Source organism: Tachypleus tridentatus, chromosome 10 (genome assembly GCF_004210375.1).
Source record: "Tachypleus tridentatus isolate NWPU-2018 chromosome 10, ASM421037v1, whole genome shotgun sequence".
Lineage (NCBI taxonomy): Eukaryota > Metazoa > Arthropoda > Merostomata > Xiphosura > Limulidae > Tachypleus > Tachypleus tridentatus.
Window position 1 is genome coordinate 139318101 of NC_134834.1, and position 24329 is coordinate 139342429.

Below are 24329 nucleotides of genomic sequence, written 5' to 3' on the forward strand. Positions count from 1 at the left end.
GACAATGTGAGGTAGCAGGCAATTTCTTTCATAAACGTACAAATGTCTATATAAATGTAACAAGAAAAAGAAGTATTAGAAATTGAACAAATTAAAAGTAAACACCTTGTTAATCCAATGTTCTGAATGTTGTTCATTTATTTAGTTTTAGTCAATTCTAAACCTAAACATGATACAATGTTGTATGTTTTTAATTTCTGATTCTTTACTTTTTATTTTATACAAAATAACGTGAGATGCTTTGATACATTTTTTTTAAATTCAGACACATAAACAAATAATTAAAGCCATATGATAATATTATTTGAAATAAAACATTCGCACACTTTATAGCAGTATTTAGAGGTTGATTTGAGGAATGAAGTTTTATCAAAAATTTTTATTTTAAGCTATTTTTAGTTAAAAACGTTTTTGTCGTCAACAGTTACAAAATATTGTTTTCCACCTTCTTTACCATATGGTATCATTATTCCATTTTATACAATAGTGTTGTTAGTTCCATTGACATTCTTTATTGTATCTTATTCTTTCGTTTTGCATAATACAGTTAACAGTGACCTGCATTTTCTATATTGTATGGTATCATTTGCAAATATTTTAAAGCTATAGCGCTTCCTGCTTGTTTTTCTTATACAAAATAAAAAATGAAACTTAAGGCACATGGATCAGGATGTGAAATACGTTTTCTGGTAGGATAACATATTGGTGACTTGGTGATCAGGATGTGAAATACGTTTTGTGGTAGGATAACATATTGGTGACTTGGTGATCAGGATGTGAAATACGTTTTGTGGTAGGATAACATATTGGTGACTTGGTGATTAATAAATATATAGAGGTTGTTTTAATCCATTTTTGTTAACTTAGAGTGAAGAAAGAAATATACCAGTTTCTGTGTTCGAGAAAAAAGTTAAGATGTTCCCACTTGGACCAAATATTTTGTCAGCTTTCGTAGTGATCACACGTTATTATACGAGCGTGAGTAAATTTTATGAATTAATGCAATTTTCACTTTAGGCTCCAAAGTAAACAACTTTTATATTCTGCATTTATGCTTTTTTTACAGTATTAGTTCTCTTTTGTTACTTTTCATATTCGTCTGCTTTGAAATTAAATTATGTGCACAAGACGGTGAATACATTACAAATTGGAAAGATATATATTTGGACTCTAATGGATGTTTTGAGAGGAGATCTTATGTAACTGTTTTCTTTATTTTCGCGTGTTTACTACTTAAGGATACTTGCAACTTATAAAGATATGTCATTTTAATTAACGACTTAAAGTGGGTTGATGTTACTCATTATTAAACGTGCACTGAATTCATACAAGTCTATTCGAGATTTTATAGTTGATAAGGAGAATGAAGAATGATATGTGAAAGCTAAACATGCTACTCATTTAATTACCAAATCTTATATTGAAGTTTATTTTATTGTATTTAACCACATTCACAATAAGTTAACTTTTACGATAAAGAGCTGACATGACATACTAGAATTTGTACATCCAATTATACGTTATTTGTTTGAACATTTTTAAACAATGGATAGCTTCAGCTGTGTTTCCTTATCCATACGTTTTATATCTAAATAGCAAGATGAAGCTGATTAACTACATTTGGCTAAATCCAAGTTTCTAACAATTTGTTAAAATAAAGTAAAGGTTTTGACAAAAATTGCATCAAATAATGATTTTCCGAAGATTTTTCGAAATAAATATAAGATATTAAGGCATTACCAATAAAGTATACGTGTTGAATTTATCAGATTTTACCTGTATAAGGTATACTATCTATATTGAAGATATTAAGACTAATTACATTTTATTCACCTTTGTTACACAGAACGAGGTTTCGTATGGAAGCGACAGAGTAGAGACACAAGTTCCCATCCGTGTAACACTTCGAGCATATGACGATTTAAAGAAACCAAAAGTATGTATTTAATATTTAAGGTGTCACTTATAGAAAAAAAATAGGTATTTTATATGTATTGTTTTATCTGTTACAAAACAGCAAAATATATTAAATACAATTTGGAAAACAAATTGCAACCCTTTGGTTAAAAATAGTTTATAGATTATCAATGGAGGTGAAGTTACAATGTTTTTATGCGTTTAAAACGATCTATTTTATATAAAAGTTTTAAAGATTTTCATAAATAAATGGAAAAGTATTATTGAACTTTCACTTTTCTGGACAGTTGAGTCTTTTTTTTTTTTTAGAATACAGACATATCTAAGATATCGGACATTTATTTTACAGTATTTCAAGTCCCATGTTGTGTAATTATATACATATACATTTATCTAAAGTGTTTATTGAAGTGTGTACTGTCATTTTATCACACTTTTCTCGTTTTAGGTGGATACACTTTAAAATAATGCTGCCAGGATGTTTTCTGAAAGAAACTTTGTTATTCAGCTTTTGATTATTTTTACGCTTATATTCCATATACAGCCGATAAAAATAAAAGGAAATTCATGTATGCTTACGTATATAACACACAAAAACAAAGCCCGCACTGACATGGCACTAAGTCCACGGACTTAGTACGTTAGAAACCCGGTTCAGATACAGATAGCCCATTGCGTAGCTTTGTGCTTAACTTTAAACAAACAAAGGCACTTTATTTTTCTTTAAACAAGAGTAACGTATATTTCGATTAAAGATCAAATCACAACATAAATTCAAAATTTAAGAGTATGAATTTGATTTTTGGGTTGTGGAAGAGTATTTGTTTTATATTGCCATTAGTAGCTATGGTTAATCACTCAGTACGCACAACTGATCTGTTTTCGAGATTTTATTGAAAAACTTTCGTTTTTGTTTATTTGTGTTTAATTTCGAAGCTGCACAACAATTTGTCTGAATTGAAGTCACAGAGGATGTCTAACCCCATTTTGTTTAGCTTTCTCAAACTTACCGCTGATAGACTAGTGGGCAACGTCCATGTTATACCGTAAAAAGTTATACGTATATAAACAAAAAAACACTCTGCTATTTTACAACACATATTGTGTTGTAGGGATATAAATGCACATTTTGTGTGTTTAAAAATATGTGTGATTTTCCATTTTAGATTTCAGTTTAGTTTAATGTATTGTTGTGTTGCGAGTCATATTATTTGTAAGTAAACTGTATAATATTCAGCCCAAACACTGTAATGTGTTTCCTTACCACACAATAATTTTGTTACAGTTAACGTGAATTTGTATTCCAAGTATTATAAGTTGTGCTGTTTTGGTTAATTGTTTAATTTGTTTGTAATTAAGCACAAAGTTACATATTGAACTATTTGTGTTCTGCCCCACTGGTATCGAAATCTGGATTCTAGCATTGTAAGTCTGCAGATATATCGCTGTACCACTGGGGGACGTGGTGTTTTGATTCAGGTCTTTTATATGTGTGTGTGTATGTATCTTAGTGAACATAATTACATTCTAATGAAGTTAAATAATAAAATTATAAGGAAGGACTGCGTTGAAAACAGAAAATCTCCCCACTGACTAATTATATAATTTGGTATTTTGAGTCAAAAAGAAGCCGAAACAAAAAAAAGGAAACAAAAAACGCTGCATCAATTGAAAAAAAATCTCGGGGTACAAGTTAAAACGTTAAAATGTACCCTAGGTTTTGGATGTGACTGAAAAGATACAGTTGATGCAGCGATTTTTGTTTAATTTGCTTTTGTTTCGGCCAATTTTTCAGTTAAAATAGCAAATTATATAATTTGTCAAAGGTTGGATTTGCTGTTTCTAACGCAGTCCTTCCTTATGATTTTACTGATTCAACTTCATTAAAATGTAATTATTTTTACTAGAATATATTTAATGTATATGAATGATCGCTTACTATTTTGCACTTTCTATTACATTGCTCAATCTTCATGAAGTTAAGTATAATAGCCTTAACTAATGATATATTGTGAAAATATAATTTAGCCTTGCGAACTGATTGTAGAAATTGTAATGATGCATATGTTACAAAATGTAATAGCAAAAGATGTTTCACATGTCCTGCTCTAAATACTTTTCATCATATTACTTCCCCAAATTCATTTTGTAAAATAAAAAAAATAATTTATCTTTTAACATGTACTAAATGTAATATGAAATATGTGGGTCAAACTTCAAACTCGTTACACATGTATAAAAAACTTTAATGGAGCTGAAGTTAAAAACAATTTAATTAATTCTATAGAATTAAAACATTTCAGGATTCACCTCTTTACCTCTGTTAAGATAACTATATTAGAAATAGTTAATAAAGTCACCAATAGACTGCAACGAGAACATTTCTACATTTTGAAACATAGAACGTCATATCCTTTGGATTAAACCAAGATTTTAATAATTCTACTGCTTTGAATTTGAGAAATGATTATTGTGTTGCTAACTTTTCTTTATTTTGTAATTTTTTTGTTTTTGAGTTAAAATAACAAATTATATATATATATATACAGAGCATAAGCAATATCAGCTCATTCTGTTTTTGCCAGCTGACTGATTTGATAACAATAAACGTTGCATATTTTTCAACTGAACCGCATGACATGGAAAATAATTTTGACGTGTCCAGTTGTTTTGTTGACAATTCAATGTCCAGATGGTTTCAGATATCTTTTCCATGTAAGTATTCATATCTTTAACCATCATTATCATGGTTTTTGTTATTTGTATTCAGATTAATTTTTAAAATAAAAGTAGCTGAGGTATTAATGGAACCAGCAAGTCGAAACAGCAAACATCAACATCTTCTATGTATATTTCAAACTGTTGATGTTAAAAAAAAACTGATATGTTTCAAGAAGCCTTTGAGGTATCCAGATGCTAAAAAAATTAAATCAGTTTTAAAAGAATGAAAAGTACTTAAATCATCCTTCTAGGTACATCTAACATGAAAATATATTGTTAAATATCTGAAGTTAACAGTAATCGCATTGCATTCCTTGTTACAAAATTTCATTCAGAATTCCCTAATCATAATATTTACATAGTAATAAGACATGCTTGAAAGAATTAGATAATGAAAGAATTTTATCTGAGATAATGAACTGATACTAAGTATTTTATAATATGCACTAAGCTTAATAAGCTGTTGTTGATTGCGATTAAGTATTCAAATTACCAGTAGACTTAGGTTTATTTCTCACTTTTCAAACTGCTAATAACAATCAGTCTATTAATTACTTTAAATATAATTTTTATGAAACTTAAAAAAAATGTTTATATACAAATATTTTTACATTTTAAAAATCTGTTGTTGTTCTACAAACAATAAAGTGTTTCCTAACTATATTAATTTTGTAAAAAAAATTAAAGCATTTAAGACCTCATCATTAAAGTAAGAAGCATTTGCATTTTGTTTGTTAAACAGTATCGTAGTTGTAATGACCTAATTAGATGAAGTACATTTGAAAGAGTGAAGTATATTTAAAAGACATTTCTTGCCTAACTTGGACAAAAAATATATATATAGAACCCTACTACTTGAATATTCGTGTTTTTCTGACATGATGATTGTTTACCTTAAACTGACATATGGTAACAATGTCAAACAAACAACACAAACAACTTGGGAAAATTTTACTGAGATATTCTGTCCTTTCAATAGAAATAAATAAAAAAGTGATTATATTATTCACATATCTAATTATTTATGTTTCTGTAAGAATGCTTCGGATAAACAAGGAGGAAAATATTTTTGATGATACTCCTGATGATGTTAGACTGCGTTGTCCTGACTGTATTTAGTACATGATGATTTTATATGTACTAGCGAATATTGTCAAATGCTATATATTTCTATAAAACTCGTATTAGCTCAGTGATACTAATTTTTGATTATATTTCAGTAAAAGCATATGATGTACTTAAATCACTTCCAATTGTGGCTGCAATCAAGCAAAATTTCTTGCAGCAAGCGAAATCAACAGCTGACATTTCACCTCTTCGAATACCAAAGGTTATGGTATGTGTTTTAAAAATTGAGTGTTCTAGTTATTAATTATACTGTTGAGTGATAATAACTCCACTTTGGAAGCATAAAATACGAAACATAATTTGAGACATACTATCACTAATACAGCGGAATTGCTTTATATTAGTCAACTTTACTAACAGTATGTTAACATTCATGATAAACCTTACGAAAATGAAATATTTTTAATCTTTTTTATTAGTATTATACTTTCGTCTTCCGTAAAATATTTTGTTTAAAGTTAGTCGTAAGTCAATCAGGCAATGAGTGTACGTTTTCATTTCTCACAGTGTATGCTCACTAATAAAAAACGTGTTATGTTTTAGGTTGACTTTACTACAAAAGAAATGTTTATTACAGCGTTGTTACTAGAAAGGCCTCCGTATTTCTGTAAGTAGACTAACGATCATGTTTATCTATTAAATATTATTTCTTTTATTTGGTAAACAAACTCCATTAAATAATAAATAAAAATTGTAACACTGTTTATTGACTCTTGGTCTTAACACGCTTGAGGAATGTTTATAACAATATCTGCATCTTGTTCTAGAATATTAAGTAACTCGACTCTATGCTAGCTAGATCTTTCTTTAGATAAAAAAAATATAAGCCAAAATTAAGATTCGCAAAAATGGATTATTATGTTAAAGATCGAAAAGTAGCCCTTAAATGACACGTTGTTTACTTTTGCGGCTTAATGATTAGTGAATTAAGTCGCATAATAACAGAGTTCGCTATTACCCATTTGCTAACAGTTGTTTTCGTTTACCTTCTGAAAACTTTTGCCATTCAATCGTTTGTGCATTTTCTTTAATTAGCTCTTTTCAAGACCAATGTCAATTGGTCAATTGACCAAAGATCATCTAAATACTGTAAAAACCTCTAAACGTAAACATTTAGACCTTTACAAGACACTCCGATGTAAACATTCTCTAGTCATTTATAAATTTTTTGTCATAAATATTATCCAATCATTTTCAGGACTTTTGAAATACAAACATTCTCTAGTACTTTTATTTTATAGTTGTTATCAAAAGATGTCTCTTACTAGGTTTACATTCCTGAATACAAAGGTATTTTAGTCTTTTACATTCTACTACTTTTGCTAAATACACTTATGAGTACAGTATCTCATTCTTTAAGTGTCATACCAAGCCATTCTTATTTGAATAATAAATCTAATAAATCCAGCAAAATTCAAAACCATATGCAACCATTTACTTACAATATCTGCCGATGTATCCCCTCTTATAAAGTAGGTCATCTAGCCAGAACTTAGACCAGTGTGTACTCTGAAAGATGCTTATACAAAGTGGCTTTGGTATTTTAAAAACCCAGTTATAATATTTGAGTTCATCATTTTTCCTCACCTGTGTTTCTTTAACTTTTACAAATGGTACGCATTTTACAATTAGCTTTATAACTTTTCTTGTTTACAATCATGTTTTTACATCTTTTTTCTCTTTAAAATGCGTATATCATAATTTATTTTACTTCTTTCTAACGCTTATTTCGAGTTAATAATTATCTGTTAATTAAGGCTCAATATACATCTATTGGATCTTCCTTGTTTTCAAATTACTGTCTTAAATTTAGCCTTTTCTCTTTTTAACTAAAAGATGACTTATCATAGAGCGCAAACATCAGTCAAAAAAGAAAGCAAGAAAGAATTGAAAACATCAGCTTGTAATCCATCGTTTTGTACTTTTTATTTTCATTTCTGTAATATTTAGTTTTCAACATAGAATTTATCTCTCGACCAGAATTAAAGTAATGCTTTTAGATGGTAAATCAAGACAGTATCAATTTTGATAATTATTTATTGGAGGTTTTGCAAACATCTTTGAAAAGTAAGTAATCTGCTGTATCCAAATATGTAATCCATGTGATGGTAACAGTCGGGAGTTGTGAGCAGGATTTCAAAGTAGCCGGACCAGTAAATCAAATTATTCAACCTTTTTTCAATGTATGTTTGAGGCTGGAGACGATGTACATGATTTCCTGATATGGCTGGTAACTGCTAACACTATTATTACTAACCTATCTGCATCAAACATATTTTTGCTGCCACCACATTATATTTGAACTTTATAGATGGATTTGCCTCAACTATATTTGTCCAAATGTTGATTGTGGTCATTTGTTTGAATGGAAGGTATGCACAAATCTTCACAATGGTCTATCTGTGCTCTGCCTACCACGGATCTCGAAACCCGGTTTCTAGCGTTGTAAGTCCGCAGACATACCGCTGTGCCACCGATCGTGGTCTCATCATCAGCGGTTGCACAGTTTGCAAATAGAACATCTTGGAATCTTACATATGCATACAATCGAGAGAATAACGGTGATTGGTGATGAGGTGTGGAAAAGTAGCAAAGTTCCAGCTTTGAAAGTGTCTGCTGAATAATCTATTTGAGAAGATACAAGTGATCGAATAACGTATATGCAGAAGTAACGACGGACAACAAAGAATGCTCACGTATCGGACTCGTCAGTTACACAACAAAAGGTAATGTGTATAAGACTTCTGCTAATTTTGTGTCATTTTTTTTTCTATTTGTAAATTGTAATATTCATATTATATCGTATGTTACAGCATTTTGAAAGTTCATTACAATCGGAAAAATCCCGGATTTTTTTACGTCTAATCCCTGCCACCTTGACTCCTTTGGAAAATGCCCTGTGTTAAATAAAAACACAATGGATATCTGAAGAAACAGACGTTGTTGTTTATCAGAAGTTTAGCTTCTATCCTTATTTGAGAGCATTATATACTAACGGAAACACAAATGGGCGAAGAATATTGTAGAAGATCACATGTTGAGGAAATAAAAATGTTCCTGTATATCGAAATTGTGTTCTAGCTAAACATGAGCTAAACAGTGCAGTTACAAGTTTTAAAAATAACATGCTTACCTCTTGATATTACAGTAGATAAAAAATTGCAACTTCAAATTAGCATGTTAACCACATGTAAACATTTTATTCCAAGTACAGTTAATTTATAACATTAATCAAGTAAATAAATTATTTAAATTAATTCATCAAAAAGTCGTATGTTTAAATTAAAGACAATAATATTTATTTAGGTGATTATAATTCTGTGCTGGTCAGTTATTAGTGCATCATAAGATACTGTTTGAAGTTGCAAGTTTCTGCTTCATGAAGTAGGTCTTATGTTACCTTAACATATGCAAATCTGACTTAAAATAGTACTTAAAAATTGATATGTTACTTTTGCGTTATAATATTCAACATTATATTTGGATTTAGTGGATTTCGACCTCGTAATTAGCAAAGGACTTCGTGAACCATCCGCTACTTTTGGAATAACTACGTCTGAAGACTGCGCTAAGGCTTGCTTAGAAAGCTTCGTGGAATGTCTGTATGTGTGATTTGCAATATCTTTATCAGTATGTGTTAGAGATTTACTCAAGATAAATTTTAAGAAAGCAATGGTATTACGTCATTAAACAAAAAATGTAATATAAATCGAATACTATTTTTATAATGTGAGCGCCTTTTCTAAGCTAACTAAGCAGAATTCTATTTGTCATAAGGGAATAGTATTAGGCCTATTACGTTTTAGCATTACATTCTTTATTCAATCCCTTAAGATTTTTCATGAAAAAATGTGAACATAGTGTGGCCGAAACATTGTTAAAACACTCAGTTACTTAGAGCGATCTGTGAATATAAGAGAATTGCTCTTATTTGATTTAAATATAATCACATCTTTGTCATTTCTAAAAAAATATATAATATTTTTAATTATTCAGAGTTTAGGTTGCTTTACAAAATTTGAAGTTGATTAATGAGTTTAGTGACCTTTGAAAAGAAAGTTTGAAATAGTTTTAAGGTAGGATGTATAGAACGTGAATCTATTGAAAATTTTCAACAGGTGATGCTAGGTAAATCTATCAAAACGTAGAAGTTAAAATAGTAAGTAAAAGAGGTTACAAAACATATTTAATTGATTATTTATAAATAAATAAATAAATAGCATATTAATTTAACAAGTTTTTCTTATCAATCAATCGAGTTATTTTAAACGCCGAAATTTTGAACTAGCATGTGATGTGCTAGCTTCAAAAACACCCTCAAGGCTGTTATATGTATAAAGATGTTCATACTGTAACCGATTTAACACTCAAATGCCAAGTTTTTTATTACGTTTTTGTACTATTTTACATCGTTTAAATGGAAAATATTTCAAAATATTACCAAAGTTAAGGAGAAGCTGTTTCACTCTTCCTTTTGTTCAAATATTAAAATTAATATATATGCTGTGTAACCCTTAAAATACATAAGTATCTATTTATTTACACACACATAAATTTATGTGGATCTAAAATATTATTACTTGTGTAATTACACAACTTCCATAAACATTGTACAACTTGAGATTTATTCTTTCAAAATTATTGTGTGTGTTTATTTTATAGCAAAGTTACGTGCTTATCCCACCTAGGGACATCGAACCTCTTATTTTAGCGTTGTAAATCCATAGACTTACCGTTATACCAGCGGTAAGTCTACAGATTTATGGAGTGTAACTTTTCAAAAAGCAATCACTCACGTACACATATTCTGAATAATATGGTTAATCTCTAGAGAAAATTTAAGTAAAAGATAGAAAAAGAAAGTGGAACAGAGAGCTTACCAAACCAACCATGCAAGTACTCAGATTATTGTTTGACCACAAGCCAATACTATTCATATTAATACGAATATCGTTTGGCCAGAAAGTGACTGTGTTCTTATCTTAGCAGTTATATACTAATTATTTTCGTATATTTGTAATTAAATTGGCAAAATTAAATGGACAGTTTCTAGAAATGTAATATATAATGAATTTTGATAAAAATATTAAAAACAACAAGGAAACAAGTAACGCTTTTTGTGTATTTTTACTCTTAATATAGTAGCACAATGTCCATGGAAAGAAATTATACATCATTTTGAAATGTGTTTCAGAGGATTCGCTTACTGTGGAGCCACATGTTATTTTACCAGCAAAGAATATTCAGAAGACATAACGTACGATGACAATGACTGTGACTTTTATAAAAGTAAGTTAGTATGAGACTAACTTTTCACTAACTAAAAGTTTATTCTTCATCATACGTAACAGTCAAATATAAAAATTAAATACTTTGCTTTCTAAACTTTCTACCAAATGCTTATGTACTAGAACTATGACACGTCACTTTTTCATAAACAGATGTCTTTTAAACTTATTTTATTTGTAGTTTGGTTTGGTTTTTGGAATTTCGCACAAAGCTACTCGAGGGCTATCTGTGCTAGCCGTCCCTAATTTAGCAGTGTAAGACTAGAGGGAAGGCAGCTAGTCATCACCACCCACCGCCAACTCTTGGGCTACTCTTTTACCAACGAATAGTGGGATTGACCGTCACATTATACGCCCCCACGGCTGGGAGGGCGAGCATGTTTAGCGCGAAGCGGGCGCGAACCCGCGACCCTCGGATTACGAGTCGCACGCCTTACGCGCTTGGCCATGCCAAGCCATTTTATTTGTAATTGACTTGATTTTTTTTGCACATTCTACAGTAATGCTAAAGTAGCAAGAGTTCTATTATTTCATAAGTACAGAGTTATCTGTAATTGAAACATAGCTAACGATGTAATTACTTTTACTGATATTCACACTATTACAAAAAATATTATCCAGGAGACAAAGCACACGACTAATGATTTACAAATTCCATTCGAACAAAGATTAGAAGAAAAATGATTCCAATGAAATATTAGACGATGAATATTACTCCTTAAACGATTCTTCTAGCGGAAGACACACGTGACGAAAAATTTGTCAGAATACAAGTTATCAAAAGATGAATAAATATAACAACATTGCGACCCATACACGACTATTATACAAAAAGAAAAGTTTTAAAAATTATATATCACATTAAATCATAGCATGAATATCAACATGTGTAATTCATTCTAGTAAATGTCAATACAAGACAACGAAACAATGTTTTCTAATGACACTTTTAATTAAAAAACAAACAAACGGATAGCCACTCTGTCATTCGACACTTATCACTGTGCTATACCGGTTTCAGTGTAGAACTATTGTGGGAGTAGCAACATTTCAAAATACATGTACACTCCACCACTCATTCTTACGATTTTCCAGGGTTACTGACCTTTCTCTCTCAATAGGTGCTAGGCTTGGCATGGACAAGTGGTTAAGGCGCTCGATTTACAATCTGAGGGTCGCGCGTTTGAATCTGTCACACCAAACATATTGCTCTTTCAGTTGTGGAGGCGTTATTATGTGATTGTCAATCCCACTATTCATTGGTAAAAGAGTAGCTAGCCCAAGAGTTGACGATGGGTGGTGATGACTAGCTGCCTTCCCTCTAGTCTCAAACTGGTAAAATAAAAATAAGTGGCGCAGATAGTCATCGTGTAGCTTTGGGCGAAATTAAAAAACAAACAATCATAGTTCTGCAGAGTTTCATGTCTTATGATCACTCAACACCAACATTTGCTTATGCTGCTGATGTAGTTTAACATTGGTCTTCCTCAATATTTTGTATCAAGTAATCACCATATTTTCAATCTCTTCCTTCTTCGTTATATCTTAGGAAACTTAATTAGATTTCTCTGCTCTTCTCAATACGTCTTCTTAGATTATATAATCTGTACACAGAAATAGTAATATTCTTCTACAAAATCGTATTTCTGTCGCCCCCTGCTCGTACAGTGGTAAGTCTCCGGATTAGCAATGCTAAAATCAGGGGTTCGATTCCCCTTGGTGGGCTCAGCAGATAGCTGGATGTGGCTTTGCTAAAAGAAAAACACAAACACACACACGTATTTCTGTAGTTTCAAGTAGCTTTTCAGTGCTAGGTCATATGAAACGATAGAATACACATGACATCGAAGTGTTGTTTTTGTTGTAGGCGTGGTTAAGCTGTAATGTTTTAGTATTTTTCCCTAACTTTTAAAAAGCTATTTTGACATACCTATACGTATTTTAATTTCTGGCGCACTTCCGTCTGCGGTTCAAATACAACCTACGCCTTTGAACTTTTTCGCCTGTTTCATTAATGTTAATTAAAAGTCCTTGACGGTTGCTTAATTTCATGTAAATTATTTTGTGAGCTTCTAATCAACACTGCAAGTTCAGCTTATATATTTTTGTTATGCAGTCTTCGATGCTGTTTATTTCTCTGAGGATATTATCGCTAGAGTAAACAGCCATGTCTCGTTCTTCTTTTAATTTCTCTTCATTTACTGATTTTATCATTTATTCTGATTGCAGTAGTTTGTTCTCAATAAAAGTTTCTGAACATTCACATATCCTTCCCATAAAGATCTAGGATTTGCAAAATTTCAAAGTGATCTTAATTTTTTTTTGCTTTATCAAAAGCTTTTGTATTTAATTCTTTGTTTTATCATGATTATTATTATTTTTGGCTTGTGCAGGGATGGATTTTTTTCGAAACAGATATTAAATCCATGATAACTGTTGAATCAAATATTCAAATTCATATTTGATTTTCAATATTTCAGCTTGTCTGAATAAACAGTTCCCAACTGTTTGCTCCTTATTAAGTGGAAAGATACTCAATGGACATTATGTACCCAGTACTGGTATCGAAACCTGGTTTTTAGCGGTATAAGCCTTTAGACTTACAGCTCAGACACTTGGGAGGGGAACGAATAAATCACAAGGTTAAATTAGCAGCATTAGTACACTTTTAGAAATTTGCGCAAATTTAGAACTTATAGTTAAAGTTATAGTCAACACCACCACTTTTGGGCAACTCTTTCACTAACGAAAAGTTAGATTGTACCGCAACTGAATGGGTGAACATGTTCGGTGACAGGATCCGAACTTGCAACCCGCATATTATGAGTCTAGTGTCTTAACCACAAGGTCATGCCAAGACAAGGTACTTTTGAAACTCTCAGATAAATATAAAATTACTTTGAATAAAAGAAATTTCGAAACAACATCTTACGTATAATATATTTTTAACTATTTTTTATCGATTCTCTTTTTATCTTACGTTATCTTAAATGATTTGTTAGTTTCCGTATCTTACAGTCTTTCTAAAATAATGTAGATTTTGTGAAAGTTATGTTAAAAGAAAAAGTAAATGTAACATATTTTGAAAAAAAGTCTTGTCGTATAGTGCCTGGTTTGTTTGTTTGATTTGAATTTTGCGCAAAGCTACTCCAGAGCTATCTGTGATAACTGTCTCTAACTTAACAGTGTAAGACTAGAGGAAAGACAGCTAGTCATCACCACAACACCAACTCTTGAGTTACTCTTTTAACAACGAATAGTGGGATTGACTGTAAAATTATAACTATTTCGTGTGATAGGGATTGGAACCTGTAACCCTGAGATTGGGAGTCTAACTCCCTAGCCACCTGGCTTTACTAAGCCAGGTAAAAATAAAACCCTGCGTTAACAACAATTAAATAGCTTATGATTAACGTAATTTTTAATTTTAAAAGCACCTGTGGAAATATTACATTTGAGATTGAAAGTTTTTTTTTTAGAGTAGAACATTTAGAATCAATATTTTAATAATTAATTTCTTTCTCATGGTTGTAATTAGGATTGATAAAAGAAGAAGATGCCACACCAACGATGGATGTAGTCGCCTCAAGACTAAGTGGTTCAGTAAGGAGGGGGGAATTTTATTTTACTATCAGGACAGCTGATGATGAGGTAGTAAGAAATTCAACATTTATTTCTTTAAAAAATATCGTTTGAAAAAGATCTATGTATATGAACACGTAATATTGAAATATTAGAAAAAGAAAAATGTTGAAAGTTTCGGTTTTAAGTAGTATTATCTCACGTAATAAAACAGTTTCTCTTGATATCTACATGAGTTATTTAAGCAGTTGTGGTCAATAAAATTAGAAAAAGGACAGCAAGTTTACTTAATTATTTCATTTTTTACAAATTAAATACTTTAAAATTGTTTTAAAATGTTTTTTACTACTTATTCCTAAAGAGGAATTTGTTGTGTCACCTTTCTTTAAAAAACAAAAATCTGTCAGTTAACTATAAATTATGAAATGTTCACCTAATGTTGCCAGAATATGCGAGCTTTAACTCAGAAGAAAGTTATGTTCCCGGAGAGATTTCGTGAGTCTTTTGTTGTGGGTTGTGGTAACTTCAGGTGCTGCCTCATTGTAAATAAAATAACATTTAAAAGTTGTCTTATTTTTGTGCTATTCGATGTTTTTTGTTGTTGAGCAGAAATCTACTCAAAGGGCTATCTGTGCTCTTCTACCAGGTGTATCGAAACCCGGATTCTAGCAGGCTATTTTTAAGGTTTATGATCTTCAGATACAGCATGATCTGATTTCACGACTTGAGCTGTAGCGACGTGGTTATTTTCATGATATTCAATATAGCGTATTCAACTTTTATACCCATACACAATTAACATAACCATTAAAAGTATACATAACTAAGAAGAGATTATATTTATTTCATTCATTTCGTGCTAGAAATACCTTCAATAAAATATTATGTGAAAAGTATGATATAGATAAAATATTCAGAAAAAAAAATACATTTGACCTTGGATGAATGTGAATATTAATGCCGTGGAAGTTTTATATTTACATTTATGGAACTTTGCTTTATATTTTTTAAGATATGTATGTAAACCGTCTAATAGATTAATTATTTTTAACTTGTGCAGACCACTTATAAAGCACTTGAGTTTTACGATAAACTGGCTTCGGGAATAAACGGCTTCGAACAGCGCCCCTCAGGTGAGTGCAAGCGCGTATCAATGTAAGTGTTCGCTTTAATAGCATATTAGTGTTAGACGATACTATCATCTTTTGCCTATTGAATAATAATAAATCTTTTATCTTCTTCTCTTGATGAAAGAACAAACTGTCGTGGTTTAGATAACATGGCTTGAAGCTTGTGAGAACTTTAAATTAAAATACCATAAAGGACGAAAATTTTTCCAATTTCAAAGAATACATGAAAATTATGTTGACTATTTAAGTGTTCCTAACATAATACACCCTTCTCATATTTCAAATTAACATATCAGGAAATATCATATCTATTGTTTCGGGCCTACTAATAGTTCAACGTTGAGTCTGAAAGCTTATAATGTTAAAAATGGTATTTTGATACCCACAATGAAAAGAGAAAGGATATACAGCATTGCGCTTTAATACCACACAAAACAAACTACCACTTCAGCGCAATAATGTGAAATAAAAATATTAATTATAATATACAACGCTCAGTGTTTGTGGGACAAAAGTAAGTGTAGGGAATTATAACATTAAATCCCGAGTTCGATTCCCATGGTAGAATTATAAAATTATTATGTGATATCGTTCAATTTAATCCAGGTATAATTTTAGTGTCATTAATAGTACCGAATAACGGTTTAATAAAACATTACTTTCATGCTATATGAACTCAAACCACTAGTACTTTAATTTGCAAATCATGTACTGTAGTATGTAAACTTTTAGTCTAGTAATACTTAAGCATTGATATATATGAAGTTAAATTTTAAGATACAGTTTTGGTTGGTTTATTATTAGGCACAAAGTTACACCATGGGCTTTCTGTGGGAGCTATATGACAAATACTAACAAGAATTAGCTAGTTAATTTGTTTGTTTGTGATTAAACAGAAATCTACAGATTGAGGTATTTGTGCTTTGCTACCAGTGGTATCGAAACCCGGTTACTAGCGTTGTACGTCCGCAGGCATGCCACTGTGCCACTGGAGAGCCTAAGTGTTACTAATCATAATAAATACGTGATACTTTTAACCTTAATAAAATAAATTAAGTTCAATGTTCTTGATAAGTTTCAACTTATCCATTTGGATAAATACCACATGTTCATTAACTATTTTTTTTCGCTTAAATGAGAGATCTCGACGAAAACTGACGGCCCTCTATGTTATTAAAAATGTTAACAGTCAAACGAGTTGTTTTAAACTTTAATGTTATTTTGTAATTGCTTAATGTTAGCCAATAATATCGCTCATAATCTTTACTAACAGTTAGAAAGCTCATAAGCTAGTAATTTATCCATTTCTTGAAGTATAAGGGAAACTACATTATTGTCGGACTTTATGATATTTTAATACATGAATTAAATAATTCTTTAAGTCGCAAAATTTTGTAAGTTGTGGAAAACTATTAGTTAGTGTAAGGTTTTGTTCAGTCCATTAATTTCGAAAGTATTTAAATAAACTGTCAAAAAATTAAGTTGTATTAAACAGGGTGAAACTGTTTTGCGCATGCTGTAATACACAATTTGTAAGAGCTTTGCATTTAGATTAATTAACTATAAGAACTTAGTATACAATGAAATTTTACATTATTTCATCACATTAACCTATTATGTTGAAGTAGTCTGAAACTGATTGTACACATGAACTGTGATAATCGCTTGAACTTTAAAATATTAGTATTATTAAATTTTCAGGTTCTATCGACAGTAAATTCACAGTATACAAGTATACAACAAAGTTCTACAAGGATGAAAGTGATGATCTTAAAGGCTTGGGACGAGTGACCTTCGAAACCTGTAAAAGGGCATGTATTGATTTGCCACTTTGTGAGTCTCTGTCCTATTGTAAAATAAATGGTGAATGTTTACTGAGCACGAAACACGGTAGTGTGATTTCAGATAAACATTTGGCGAAGGATACTCAATGTGTTATACTCACCCGTAAGTAAAAATCCTTATCTATATATTTATGTTATCAAACAGGCAATCTATATATTTAGTTAACCATGTGTTTTGTCTTTTCAATATATTATTTCTTTATGCACTTTTTTAATATGTTTATGTTCATTTTCGTCCTTTCTATGCTTTTTCTTTCTTTTTAGATATAATTTTTGTTGTTTTTCAAAGTTTGTAGTTCGTACTAGAGGGATTTACACATTTTGATAAAAGTTGAGTAAAAACGACCTTTACACTTCAGATAAATATAACAGAGTATATTTGTATTTGGTTTAAATAAAAAATTTTCTTTCTTATTTATTTAGAATGTGAACATCGTTTCTTCTTAACTTTCTTCGTGTATATATTTGTCTATAACTTGACACTTTCTAGTTCTTATTGACGCATATGCTATTCAGGTTTAAATTCAGTAATCTTAATTTCTTGGAGTGACCTATGTAAACACAGATCAACGTAGGAAACGTGCGACTGAAATGGAAAGTTTAATATGAAATGAATTTTCTTGCAGTGAATTAGTCTATAAGAATAAATATTAAGACGTTTTAAGATATTTTTTCTTTCTATCATGCAGTATACGTATATATATATGAAAATGTTAGAATTTGTTAATAATATTGTTTTTAGTAAGTTTAGTAAATTATATAAAAAGAGAGGAAGCAATATATTCAAAGTCGATAATAAGTAATGAATCTCTTATTTCTAAAGGGAACTACGTTGATGCCTATGAGAGACTACCGGGTATAACAGTAGGTTCTAAGCCAAAGAAAGCATTTAATATTAGCGACCTCAACGAATGTGCAAAGGCATGCAGTACGGAAGGAAGCTTTCAGTGCAAATCATTTGACCATTGTCCTCAGTCCAAAGACAAGAAATACTCGTGTCTCTTACATGAAATTCATTTTTTAGACGCGAAGGACAAAATTGTTGGTGACAAAGCGAAAGTGTGTGGTCATTACTCTCGTAAGTCAACACAATTCTTTGGTTATAACTCTTCTTAAGTTGATATCAGTTTGTCACATAAAGCGCTAATCATGGTGCAGCTTTAAATTTCGACGTATGAGAAAGTTATTTTGATGATTTTAAATTTTAAATGATCTGTCTTTCTTTTAATAATTGATTAATTAAAGTACTTTCATATATCAATTGAACTTGGATATTTCCCTTCGAATGTAAATTTAGGTTTATGTAAAAAAATTAGAATTATAACAACGAAAACGTAATCAAAATACTCAGTTCACTGATTTTCTAAATGCCTTATACCAAAAACTAAATGATAAAAAATAAACGTTTCTTTCCAATCCATAAATTTGTGAAAAAAGGTCGGAACACGAAAATTTACATTAAAAACGTAAATTTTAACATTAAAGTTGGCTTTTAACACTGGATATACAAATATCTATTAAACTTTGACCTCTTTCTAGTGACTCAGTGACACTTCTGCAAACTTATGATGTCAAAATTTGAGTTTCGACACTCTTGGTAGATAAAACACTACAATTCTGTAGTTTTGTGCTTAACAATAACGAACCAAACCAAAATGTATTGAAATTCAAAATCGATTTGAGGATTTCGATCTACTGGAGTTATTTGAATACAGAGTTTGTATAAGATTTATTATAGCAAGAGAGTGTTTGCTGAGTAAAGCCAACTTTCAAACAAAATACACATTTCATGTCAAACTGTATGCAAAATGTTAGTTTATCATATAATTTATATAATTAAATCATTTGATATTATTGCAATAGAATTATAGGTTAAGTCAATCTCGTCGGTACTCCAAAAACACAATAAAGTTTTATGATTAACAGAAGCTAATTAATGTGATTCATTATACAGTGTAGTTATTATCTTTTATTTTATGTTCCCAAAATTTAGGGGATTACATTTATGATTTTAAACAAACTGATGGCAAGAAGGTAAATGGTGCAAAAGTGGTTGAATTACAGAATGTCACAGCCAAACACTGCGCAAAAAGGTGCGTAGAAAATGCAGAGTTTAGCTGTCAAAGTTTCGACTTTTGTCAAGCCACTACTCTGGACAAAAGTACTTGTTTATTGATCGGGAAAGGAAACTCGAAAATGGACTTCATAGAAGCTCCTGTTTGTGCCCATTACGAATACCTTGGTACAATAGGTGAGTGCTTATCTTTCATTACAATACTTTTCAGATAGTGAAGCAAACTTTATTATTAGACCTTAATTCGTTTATATTTAATATTACTAATCTGGCGTTTATGTTCTGACATTTCGACATATTTTGTGTTTATATAATTATATAACATATTTATATTAAATTAATACAGGTTTCCGTTATAATCCAAAAAATTATTTTGATATCTTAAATTTGATATTCACATGATCTTGAGCTGTAACATCATAGGATTTATAATTAAGTAACGTTACACTCATTGTTCTCTTATGGACTCGGACATCTCAAACGATGTTACATCCTACTAACAACGATGTAATACCCATCAGTATTGCAAATATAATGACTTTGAATCCTTCACGTCATGGAGGTCAGATTTATCTGAATGGGGACTTTCTATGAGAGCAATCATGTTAGATGGTGATAGAAATGTGCTTCTGGAGAAGTCCCCCTCAACTCATAAGTACAAAGTTCATCATAGCTAATACTGGCAGTGCGCATCTTCGATAATGCAACTCTTTTTCATAACTTTTTTCTAGCATTCATATTAATATTTTATGTAATATCTAATTATTAAACATCTATTTAACCACTTGAACTACCAACTATGTTCGATGGACATGAGCTCATAGGCTTCCATGGAGATCGCAGGCCTTCAACAAATGTTCAGTAAAGATATTCTTAGATTTATATAATTCAGTAATTACATAATACACAAATTTCTAAATAATTTCCTGGTTGACTCCCATATGGTAACTTCTTATGGATTTTGGATGACATCATATACGCCCACTATAGGTGCTATCTTCTTGAATGATGCCACATTCGCTCGTTTCATGATACTCAACCCTGGCGTGATTTCTGGTTAACATACACTCATCATCAAATCGTCGTTGAATATTGTAGGAGCAAAGTAACTATGGTCTGGCATGATCAGATGGCTAGGACTTTTGAATTGTAATCTGAGGGTTGCTGGTTTGAGTCCTTGTCACACCAAAGATGTTTGCTCTTTCAGCCGCGAGGATGTTATAAAGTTACAGCCAATTTCACTATTCGTTGGAAAAATAATAGCCCAAGAGTTGGCGATGAGCGATGATAACTAGTTGCCTTTCTCTAGTTTTATACTGCTAAATTAGGGACGAATAGCGCAAACAGCCTTAGTGTAGCTTTGCGCGAAATTTAAAACAAACAAGTAAAACAGCTTCATCTTGACCTTCGAGAGGCTTTAACCACAATTTATATGTGTAAGTGCGCATAAGTTTGCAAGTGTTGTTAACCTATAGAAGCTAGGAATGTTATGATGAAAAAATCAATTTTGATACAGTATGAATTGTTAATGTGTTTTGTTTTATTAAACACTCACAAGCATTCATAGGAGGACATTGCCCTGCTGTAAAGTTGTTACGTATTACGATTTATCTCGAACGAGCCTCCAGTTTATTATATTAAATATTACAATTTAAATTCCTCAGTTGGACATAACTGTGCTAGTTTATCGAAACTATTGCCAACTTGTATACACCATCGATCAAAATAAACCTTTTTTTTGTGGGTAAATTCCATATGTTTAATTATCTCTGTGATAATCTCAAAACTTTTGGAATAAGCCTCTGGTATTAACTCATATGCTTTAACCTTATTATAATTCGTACATTATACAAGAGATAGAAAGGCATAAGCTTCTTGTGCTTTACCAGTTAAAATCTCTGTAATAATAATGCCCATTTTCGGTGGCCATTCCATGGTTTGGGCAACCTTCTCAAACTATTGGAAATATTTATGAACTTAATTTTCATTAATTCTTGGTACTTTAGCATATCGATTAAGTTTAAATATGTCATTTGTCTTGGTAAATCGGAGTTGAGTCTAATTTCCATTTCTATTAGCCTTATTTCATTTTTGTCTTCATTGCAACCTTTTTCCACTTCGAGACGTTTATTTTCTCTTTCAGCTTCTTCAAGCTCAATTTCTTTGAGTTTTAGCTGTATCTGTAGCTTATCTTTATCACTCGACTTCCCCAAATACTTCCTTAGATAACAAATCATCGTCGACTAGTATTTCAATAATATGTTTTTAATTCATTTTATCTAATTAATTTATTAACTTCTAGTTCTAAAATTTTGGCAATTTCAACCATTTCACTTTTGTTACACCTATCTAGTTGTCCGATAGAGGGTGATACCATGAAACCTCGAAAATCAGATGTGATCAAATTTTGTTGGCTTTGATAAATATAAATTGAGTTATGACCTGAATTTTAATTTAGATCTAATTTCGCTTCTGATTCAGATCCCTGACGAGGTCCCAATTTATACATTACATATTACAATTTGAAATAACCTGAAACCATGTTAAATTGTAATTTAGATTTAGAAGTTAATTACATGTCGGTATGAGCTAAATTTATGATATTTGCCAACAAGAATAATATACACGGTTTTCTTTCATTTTTGTTCACATGTATATTTCAATATACAAATAAGTGCCCTCCTTGAAACTCTTGTTAATTTGTTATATCTTTCACTACACAACAGAGAAAGATTTAAAATTATATATTTTAAAAACACACTCGACAAGTATGATCTCAAATCCTAATTTTAACACTAGCTTTCGTAAATGCCTGAAATTTTCATGATTTTAAGTTACATTTTCTCATAAAAAGTGTTGTACAACTGCTGTGGTTTCTTAGACTTCTTATTCCAAGTAGCCTATAAAATCTCAAACAAGGTATGCGAAATTAACAACATTTGCAAGAAAGACCACTTTTTCTGTCCACCCCTTGTGTATAAAATGTATATGTTATAAGAATTTTCAAAATGATATAGTGCGAGTATCAAAACATCACGTATTGTCTTAAAGTACGTTCCATTACAGTCACACGTCCCTTAACACAGCTAAATGCTTGCGTATTTATGACGCTAGAAACCAGGTTTTGATATCTATGGTGGGTATAGCACAGATAGCCCATAGTATGGCTTTGTGCTTAACTTCAAACAAATTAAACGAGGACATTATGATCACTGAAAGTTTATCTATCTTCTATTCTAATTAAATGGATTATTATTATTGTTTTATATTCTGCGATTAACTTTTGTCATATTAAAATATATATTATTTCTGTATTTGCTAAATCTAAAGTTACTTTATATGTTCTCATAAACAACTAAACTGTGACATATCAGGTTATTAATGTAATTGCTCATAATTTCGGGAAACCAATAAAGATAATGATAAGATTTAAGCTCTAAGGTTTAACAGTGTACATGATGCAGACGAAAACACTGCTTGTTATTAACTTTATTTCATCACATATTGTGAGAGATTTTACAAAGTGTAACTCCGTTAATAGTATTCCGTTTTTGTATATAAGCGTATATTTTTAATATAAAGAAATGAAATACGTTCTATATTAAGGTAGATGTTTCTAACAATGTAGACATTTTTATAAAGTTATGTAAATATATATTTCTTGATTTAAAACGTTTAAAACCTTTTATGTATTTTTTTACCTGTATAGAACCATCGTTAGATGAAAGAAGTCGTTATTCCACTGGTGGGTATTGTAGTTATTTCTTGCTTTCTTGAACTTAAGTGTGTGATCTATAAAACATCTTTTAAAGCTTTAAAATGATCTTTTGAATTTGTTTTATTGCAATAAGAGTAAACTATTCTTTACTATCAATTTTCAAACAATTAAAAATTGTAGCCTGGGTTTATGAGAAGATCATCCATCTAGTTTAGAGATCGTTTTTGAAGTTTAAAACAAGAGTTTACATGATAAGTAACTAAAAGTCACTACGAACATTTAGTTACATAGGAAAGTGACGTGTTTCTTACACACTATACTCAGTCAATCAGAGATTAGCTCTGCTATCTGGATTGAGGGTTTAAACTTGTTGCTGTTCACTGGTAGGTTACAGAAAGTTTAGACCGTAAACCCTTCAAATCTCTGTTTGCATCTTAGGCACTTGAATGCACATCATACGAGGAGACTGACCACCTTATCGTTGCCTTTTTATTACTGTAAAGCAAAAACTGTCTTATCTAATCTCAGTTTTTAAATATACGTGATACTTCTATACGTGAATAACATAACTGTCTATAATTTTTCATATTTTATATGTTTCGCATAAATCAAATAATACCAAAATAATATAAGACTAGAGCTATCCTCTTCCTGTGTATATCATACTTAACATCCGTGTTTGAACTTGAATAATTCTATTTTTATAAAATTAAACATGAAAATTTTTAATATTGTCAGATTCTTTATGAAATACATATATATTTACCAATTATGAATGTTTCAGCAAGTTTTGTCTTGAAACTAAACATGAGGTTAACTCAGTCGAGAGGAAACTATTTAAGATAAAGATATTTTGATTTCTTGAAAGCTCTACACATCAAACGTGTGCCAGATGTTCCTTAAATATTGAAGGAATAATTGTAACTT

At 30.6% G+C, this 24329-nt stretch overlaps 1 protein-coding gene across 4 annotated transcripts in view; it reads left to right on the forward strand.

Moving 5' to 3' along the window:
* The window catches only part of LOC143230449 (uncharacterized), a 54296-nt gene that overhangs the window by 26508 nt on the left and 3459 nt on the right, over positions 1-24329 (forward strand). The window contains exons 11-23 of one of the 4 annotated variants that reach the window (XM_076464025.1): positions 868-978; positions 1847-1936; positions 4467-4632; positions 5859-5974; positions 6310-6373; positions 9257-9368; positions 10961-11055; positions 14593-14708; positions 15697-15769; positions 17468-17713; positions 18434-18688; positions 19604-19861; positions 23394-23429. In XM_076464025.1, the coding sequence (XP_076320140.1) occupies positions 868-978; positions 1847-1936; positions 4467-4632; positions 5859-5974; positions 6310-6373; positions 9257-9368; positions 10961-11055; positions 14593-14708; positions 15697-15769; positions 17468-17713; positions 18434-18688; positions 19604-19861; positions 23394-23429 (1738 nt within the window). The remainder of the gene's footprint in view (positions 1-867; positions 979-1846; positions 1937-4466; positions 4633-5858; positions 5975-6309; positions 6374-9256; positions 9369-10960; positions 11056-14592; positions 14709-15696; positions 15770-17467; positions 17714-18433; positions 18689-19603; positions 19862-23393; positions 23430-24329) is intronic. The other 3 variants (XM_076464026.1, XM_076464027.1, XM_076464029.1) reach the window with 3 other exon arrangements.